At 30.2% G+C, this 8,750-nt stretch overlaps 1 protein-coding gene across 1 annotated transcript in view; it reads right to left on the bottom strand.

Moving 5' to 3' along the window:
- LOC106689146 (dynein axonemal heavy chain 3) overlaps positions 1-8,750 on the bottom strand; it is a 45,512-nt gene that overhangs the window by 9,783 nt on the left and 26,979 nt on the right. Inside the window, exons 6-8 of the mRNA XM_067051159.1 lie at positions 1,727-1,922; positions 1,438-1,645; positions 1,147-1,361 (exon numbers count right to left, since the gene is read on the bottom strand). Of these exons, the coding sequence (XP_066907260.1) occupies positions 1,147-1,361; positions 1,438-1,645; positions 1,727-1,922 (619 nt within the window). The remainder of the gene's footprint in view (positions 1-1,146; positions 1,362-1,437; positions 1,646-1,726; positions 1,923-8,750) is intronic.

The following is an 8,750-nucleotide window of genomic DNA, read 5'->3' on the forward strand; positions in this document are numbered from 1 at the left end:
TGTATTCTGATTGTCTAGCAACCACACGCCCTGAGATTAAGAGTCTCTCTCTCTCTTTTTATATAATAAAATTAAGAGTCCTTTTACATTATAAAAGTTAAATATAATTCTATTATCCATTTGATATTAGTGTTCTTAATTTGAACCCAAGTATTTCTTTCATATTTGAAAAAAGTTTAAAAACTATTCGGATTCTTTTTATATAATTTTTAATATTTTTTAAAATTATTACAATATATATATAAGTGATCAGCTGATCGATTCAATAACCTGATGGTCTTTGTCAGCTGACATCTCACTCAGGCTGTAACTTAATACATATAAATATATATAAAAATACGTAATACATATAAATATGTATGCTGTATGTATGCTTAATGCTGTATCTTGTGTTACTATGGTTACATTATATTTATTGGGTTGCTAAGGAAATATTCAACTAACACATCTGACTACTATATATGCATACATATAAACTGATAATTATATATAATATTCTGATAAGTTTCACAATACGCCTCGTCATTTTAAGAACTGGTAGTCAACTGACTTGTCTTTTTTTTTTTTTATTATGACTTGGTTACACTTTTACTTAAAAAAAAACAAACAAGTGTTAATTAATTTTTGAGCCTTTAAAAACTTAATTCACACCATAAATAAAAAATATTTAGAATAAATATTTAGTTAATATTTAATTTTATAATATTACAAATACATAAAATATTTAGTTTTATAAGCTCTTGTGGTTGGTGTATATTATGAAACAAATGCTGTGACCATATTGTAGTTTATAATAGCTAGCCTTGTTCTGGTGTCTTGGGTAATGAACCATTTGGCAAATGATCGATGGGCATATATAGACCTAAGTTGAAGGATTGTGTTATATAAAGACCTAGGTTGAAGGATTGTGTTAAGCCTGATCTTGCAGATTAAGTTATTGACAGAGTTCAGTGAAAGGAGGTAGTTATACAATAAACCCTTAGATTTGATAAATCTTTTTTTTATTTTAGTTTAAATTTAAAATTTCAATAATTTAAAAAAAGAAAAATGATTTATCAAATCTAAAGGTTTATTGTATAACTGTATGGCATAACAGCTACAAAAAAGCTTTAGTATAAAATACTAACTAGTAAAATTCATACTAACCTTTAAAAAAGGAAATGGCTCAATTTCAAAAAATTGCTTTAATTCTTTATCAGCTTCTCCACATAAAATATATAAATATGGTTCATAAATCTGTAAATACTGATTTGGGCCCTCAGTATTAATAATAAAAATTAATTTAGTTTCAATTATTTTTCTATGGATATATTTTTCATATGAATGAACTCTACGAAAATATGAATCATTTTCTGCAAATTCTGAGGAACGAGTTATTATCAGCTATAAAATAAATCATAAATAGAGAAATCAGAGAATAAATGCACATGTAAATACCTGGAATTAACATAGCTTCAATAACAGGAATTTTATCAAAGACATGAAGAATTTTTGAAAAAACTGAACATAATAATTCTACAATATCATCCAACATTGGAACTAAATGTAAATTTCTAGTGCCTAAATCAGGTTCCACACAAATTCTTATCATAGGAGGTCTTGGGAACATTAAATCTTCATAAATATCAGGTATCTTATTACCCCCCTTAAATGGATAAAAATGTATTGAATTATTCTTTGTTCAATTAAAAGTACAATGAACTGATGAACAGAAAATAATAATTACTTTGTAAATTGAAAATATTTCAGCGTAGTGATCAATTGATTTAGTAATAATAAGACGAAATTGCTTCTCTAGTAAAACATTAATGGATGAGAAAAAACTTTCTACAAGAAATGCTGAGTCCCCAACATGCTTTGGAGTTAAATGGTACCAAGTTTCTCTTTTATCCAATATTATGTAAACCACTGCTTTTAGCCATCTGTAATATTCATGAAAATTATTAATGCAATCACATGTAATGTTAAAAAATAAAAATTATACAATAAACCTAATACCTAGCCACATATAAGGAATAAGTAATGAGTATTATGTAAGCATTAAATATTACGGGACCATTATATGTATTGTTGTATAAATAACAGCATAAAACCATAAATAATTTAGTGAAAATAAACAGGGAGGAAAAAAAATACAATAATTGAAAATTTTACTATCACTAGAATTTGTGACATAGTTTTGATGAAAATATCTCATTGTGATCGTAATCTTCACCCCTTCTATCCTAACTCATTCACAGTTTAGACTTCTTTAATTTACCAAGTTACACAAACATATCAATAGCTCAAGACACCATAGAAATGATCACAACAGTTAATAACTCGTTAATAAACGTTTTTACATTCATTTACTAAATTACGGAGGAGTATGGGCAACATTGTGTCTTTTTTTATATTCCAATTAATCAATCTCTCCACCTGACTTAGTTTAAAAATACATTTTCAGAATTATAGACTATAAATTAAAGAAAAGAAACCATATGTTCTGTTTTATAATGTAAAATAAGCTTGTGAATAAAATTTATCGCTATTTGTGAACTTTATTAACTTGCATATATGTAATATATAGTTGACCATAAAAATTTGAATACAAGAAGAAGGTCAGAGTTGTGGTAAAAAAAAAAGAACAAATAGTTTATAACTATTTTAATGTCCGACGTTTCGCCCCAATTTGCAGGGCTTCATCAGCGCTAAAAATATAAAAAAAAAAAAATACTGAGAATATTACAACAATAAGATACAATAAGGTAATTTAAGCTAGCATAAATATTATGTAAACTTAAAGTGATAAGAAATTACATATAAATAAAAGGAAGGAAGACATAAAATTTATAATTAATATAAAATAAACTTGAATAAACAATGATAAGAATAAAAAAAATAAGTAACAATGGTAAGAGTAAATTTTTTTTTTTTAAATACGTAAAATATACAGTTAAAAAAGTACAGGTGAACATTTTTTTTTTTTAAATACGTAAAATATACAGTTAAAAATGTCTTCCTTCCTTTTATTTATATGTAATGTCTTATCACTTTATTTTTACATAATATTTATCTTAGCTTAAAGTACCTTATTGTATCTTATCGTTATAATATCCTTAGTTTTTTGTATCTTTTTAGCCCTGATGCAAAGTGGGGCGAAACTTCGGACATTAAAATAGTTACAAACTATTTGTTCTTTTTTTGACCGCAACCCTGACCATCTTATATTAAAGATATTTATACTTGAGATAAAAGTATATCATAGGTTATGTCTTCTTATCCAGACCATTAATGTATATATCATTCAGCTGATTTAATCACCATCAAATTCTTCAAAAAACCCACTTGTAAACATTTTAAATATTATTAAATTAATGTTATTATAATGGTATTTAAATGATGCTTATTTTAACCCCGGGTTACACCATTTAATTTATATGAAGTCCATATTACTCATAAAAATTGAGTTGTCATGTCCGAAAGGCTTATTTATAACTTAACTAAAATTCCAAGATGGCCTCTCAAATCATGAAACTGTCGTTTATTTAAAGGCTAATCAACTACAGATGTTTTTAGCTTTAGAGCCTTAGGGTTTAAGTTAAGTTGGATTTCTTTCCAAGCTATTACCTTGACCAATTCATATATTCATAAATTGTTAAACATTTAAAATTACAAAAATACTTAAATCATGCTTAATTTAAAACATACTATTTATTCATAAAATATATTCAAATACATTTTAATACATTTCACAATTAATTTTAAAATGAGAATCATCGACAAATTCTCAATAATTATCAAACTAAGATTATAACCAGAGACTAGATTTTCTAGTAACTGCATCTTTTATTCCCTAGTTTTAAATTTCACAAAACCTCAACAGAAAATTGAATCATGGAGAACAAATTCAAATAACAACAAGTTTATATAGCACAAATTTGCATGTTTTGGGTTTGTTTTTTTTTAATTTTGCATGTTTTTTCGGCACAAAATTGCATGTTCTACTCTTGTGATAAATTTTGATGCTTAAACTAAATTTTTCATAATACAAATATAGGGATATTTTTGGCAATATATTAATTTTATTATTGTTTTCTTAATTAATTTGTAGTAAGAAACTGACACATTTGAGGTAAAGCTATGGATCGATTAACATATTAAGAGTCAAAATCAACTTTAAAAAAAACGAATGAACATAAGTGATGAATGTTCTTGGAATTGAATTAACTAGTGTTTTTTGGTGTCAATGAAAAAATCTCTTTAGAATATACTTGCTATAGATAACACTCAGTGTTATTGTTCTTAACTTTTAATTCTTATATCTGACTCTGTTGAGAATAGTGAGGATTTCAATTGTTTTTTATTTTATACTATATTATATTGGCTATGTAAATAATTTAAAATCAAACCAATATCAATTTGTCTGATCAATATGAATATACCTATACATTTTTAATCAACCATATCAAAACTTTTCTACATAGATACATTACTTTTTAATTTTTTGGTTGATGGTATATTTGCATGTAAACACCAATTAAAAAGTGAATTTTTATAAGAAGAATATTTTTAAATTCCTTTCTACATAGTACCTTGAATTTCTAAAATTTTCTAAAACTTAAAATTGACGCTGTTTTAAGAATTTGAACAACTGAATTTCAGTCTTTATAATAGAAATATAATAAAACAATTTAACGCAATTAACATTCTCAAACTCTTTAATTATGGACCAAATTTTAGGTATTTAATCAGAGTAGTTTATTTTTTTATGTATGTTTATTTAAATGTACAGAGTATTTAGCAAGTTCAATTTGATTTAAACAAGATTAGGTAAGCTTTCTATCAGAGTTGGGCAAAAGTATTTACAATTCTTTGGCAATTACTGTATTGTAATTGTTGCCTCACAATTAAAAGTGGAACGCATATGTAATTGCAATTACCATTTACATTCTTATTGAATTGTGATTTTTTCCTAAAATTCCGAGTAATTGGATTGTAATTCCAATTACTTGAGACCAAAACAGAAAAATCTGTTTTACAATGGCTCCAAAATCTGAAAATGATATTTAGTTTAAGGTTTTGTGCTGAAGAATCGATTTATATTATCTTTTCTGATTTTTAACATATTAGGGTCTTCTAATGTATATATGAATAAAATGAAAATGAAATCTATTATACGATCACACCGTTACGTATTGATTCATTTGAACTTTTTGTATTTCTGTATTCCTATCATATTGGGGTTCCTTTGCATATTTTTATAGCTGCTGAAAATGAAAATACTTGATTATATTGCACTTGAGAATCGATTTATTTTGAATTTTATATTTATATAATATTAGGGTCCCTAAATATGTTGACTGAGAGTGTAGGATAGCTCTGGAAGAAAGAAAAAATAAGGCGAGATTAAACATGCTAAACAGAAATATTTAAAAGAATTTATGACAAAGAAAAGAGAAGCAAAAAAACTATGTAGGCATTAAAAAGAGAGCAGAGGAAAAGAAAAAACTTAAAAAGTTTCAAGAATTCTGGGAGAAAAAAAGAATCAAGAAAATTTCATATGGGTGTAAAAGAAATAAAAATACGATTCCAAGCCAAAACTGGATTATGTAATAAGGTGAGCTTATTAGGGAAAAGACGTTCATTCTCGAAAGGTGGAGCCTTTTATTTAGCCAGTAGTTTAGTGAATTGCTGTAAACAAGAGACACTGAGAAATTATTTGAAGAAAACTTCAATCTAGATGAACTCCTGGGCAAGGCACAGGATAGTACAGAAGAAGTGGAAGCTCTTGAGAATGAAGAAATTATCGATATAATTAAACCAATGAAGAATCATAAGTTACTAGGTCTTGATGAGATCACTCCAGAGAAGATGAAAAATGGTGTCATTAATTTGTGGGAAGAAACTTATGATTTAATTTAGTAGATATGGAAGGAAGAAAAAAATGCCCAAAGATTGAACAAGATCAGCAATATGTCCAATACAAGAAAAGAGACAAGATGATATGTGATAATTATAGAGGCATTCCTCTATTAAGCACAATCTATAAAATACTGGCAGTGCTCCTACATTAAAGAGTGTCTGATTTCATGAAAAATATTAAACAAGAATATCAAGAAGGGTTCTGGCCTGGTAGATTGATAGTTGACCAGATATTCTCCCTGAGGCAGACAATGGAAAAGTGTTAAGAGCATAACATAGACCTACATCTGCTATCCGTGGACTTTAAACAAACATATGACAGTGTGGCAAAATAGGACTTTAGAAAACTATGGTAAAGGTAGACATACTGAAAAATCTAGTCAGGCAGGTAAAAATGACACTAGTGAACACTACCTGCTGATTTAAGCTTGGAAATTCCCTGTCCAAGGAATTTTCTTTGGAGAATGGCTTGAGACAGGGGGATCCTCCGGCCACTCTTCTTTTTAACATAGCACTGGAAGTAGCTATTGTTCAATTAGAACTAATCCAGGAGGGACCATTTAAGATCGACTGTCTTAACATTTAGCATATGCTGATGATGTAGTCATTGCTGCAAGAGCCCAAGCAGCATTAAAAGGAACATTTAAGGAATTCGAAGGAGTATTTTAATTAGGCTTTAAGGTGAATAAAGACAAGACAGTGTACAGGAAAAGTTCAAGAAAGGATAGGGAAGAGAATAGCAAAGTGATGTTCAGAGACCACGGTATCAGTTGTGTAAACCAGTATAAGTATCTGGGAAGCCTGGTTACAGGTGACAACAAAGAAGAGAGAGGAATAGAGGCCAGGATAGCAGCATGAAAAGATGTTATTTCTCATTGCAAAAAATATTGAAGTTTAGAGCTCTCTCTCTAAAAGAATGAAAGTGGTCATTTACAAAACAATTGTAATGCCAGTAGTGATCTATAGGGGAGAAACTATAGGGGATCTATTGGCCCTTGACAAGAAGAGTGGAACAGATGCTCAGCTCCTGGTAAATGGAATTTGGAGAAGAAGAAGGAATGAGGAGATGATGGATCTGTTCGGGGAACCCAGCATCGTGGTTCTAGTCAAAAGAGCAAGAATATGATGGATAGAACATGTTGAGAGAATGCCCAATTAAAGGATACCCAAAAACAAGGGTTTATGAAAAACCAGAAGAAAAACGGAAAAGAGGACATCCCCAGATCAGATGGCTGGACAATGTGGAGGAGGATTTGAAGCATTTAAATGTTGAAAGACGGAAAAAGAAATCAAGAGACCATGTATAGATTAGTTGGCTGTGGTGGAGGATGCCCAGGTTCTTGCAGGACCGTAGTGCCATCATAATAATATGTATGTTTTCGAAGGTGCTAGAAATGAAAATAAAATCCATTTTAAGACCACGTGCTTGCATATCAATTTATTTTGACATTGTGAATTTCTGTAATATTAGGGTCCCATCTATATTGTAATGTCCTCTTTGTTTATAAAAAGTTATTTTTTATGTATAGAAGTTTTTAGTAACATTTATTAATTAACGTTAACATTTATTGATTAAACCAAAAAACCTAACTAACCAAATTTGTTTAGTCAAATATGGAGTGGAAAACATTGTTAAAAGAGCCAAGATCCATTCTGAAATCAGTAGAATCGCTGCCATGTTGAGCAAATTCAAATAAAAATAGATGAGGAAAATAAGTATTAAGAAAAAATATACATAAAGAAAATAATAGACAAAAACTCAAAACCATTGTGCTACAATTGATGTTTAGATCGATGAACCAAGATTGTGAACAAAGGAGGGTACACTTGTTTGGATCCCTGATAGATAGGATGTGTCCAGGAAACTAGGACGTCTCCAGGAAGAGGTGGTGCAGACAACCCTTTGTCTATAGCCTACGGAAAGAAGACATCAAGAGTCTGTAGTCATCCAAGAAGAGTATATAGTTGAAGGAAGAAAGACTTTTGTTTGGATCGCCGGTTTTTGGAAAACACTCCACCTCTAAATATTTTGTTGTCCTCTTTTATGATGTTGCTGGAGCCTTCGACAGTATGTGGTGGCCTGGAATAATGGGGGAACTTAAAAAGCTGCACTGTCCAAGAAATATATACAACCTTATTAAATCCTTCTTGGAGAGCCATTCAGTCTTCTACCAGTTACCAACAAGGAGAATCACGAGACTGATCCAACGGGGTTGCGCTCAAGGATCCGTTTTAGGTCTCCCATTATGGAATATCAATATGAATCCACTACTGGCGAATTTACGGGCAGCAGGATACACACCAGCCGCATATGTCAATGATTTTGGCGTGGGGATTGAGGCAAGGTCACGAGTTAATCTGGAAACAAAAGCAGCAGAGGTTACTCTTATTGTTGAGCAATGGTGCAGTGAAAAGAAGCTATCCCTAAACTACAAAAAGACTCGACTCTTGTTCTTAAAAGGAAAAATGAGAGGCTTCCTTCCCAGGGTTGTATTGAGGAATAAAGTGATAAAACCATCACCAGAAGTAAGGTTCCTAGGCGTTCTTTTAGGCGAAAGGTGTAACTTTACCAACCATTTAAAGGAAGTTAAAAGTAAAACTGTTTTTCGCTACAGCTGCCTCAATAATATAGCTGGAACGACCTGGGGCCTGAAATATAGGTGCAGAGAAATATTATATAAAGCTTCCTTCTTGCCAATCGCCCTCTATGCTGTAGCTCCCTGGGGACAAAATCTCAGAATGCCAGAGGAGGTGGGATAACTGTCCAACTGGAAGACTGACTCATGAGTTCCTCCCAGATGTCAGAAAAAGGGTCAAAAATGAATGGGTTGAGACAGACCACTGGA

The sequence above is a fragment of the Halyomorpha halys genome, unplaced genomic scaffold, assembly GCF_000696795.3.
Source record: "Halyomorpha halys isolate HHAL.00 unplaced genomic scaffold, Hhal_1.1 Scaffold1286.1, whole genome shotgun sequence".
Lineage (NCBI taxonomy): Eukaryota > Metazoa > Arthropoda > Insecta > Hemiptera > Pentatomidae > Halyomorpha > Halyomorpha halys.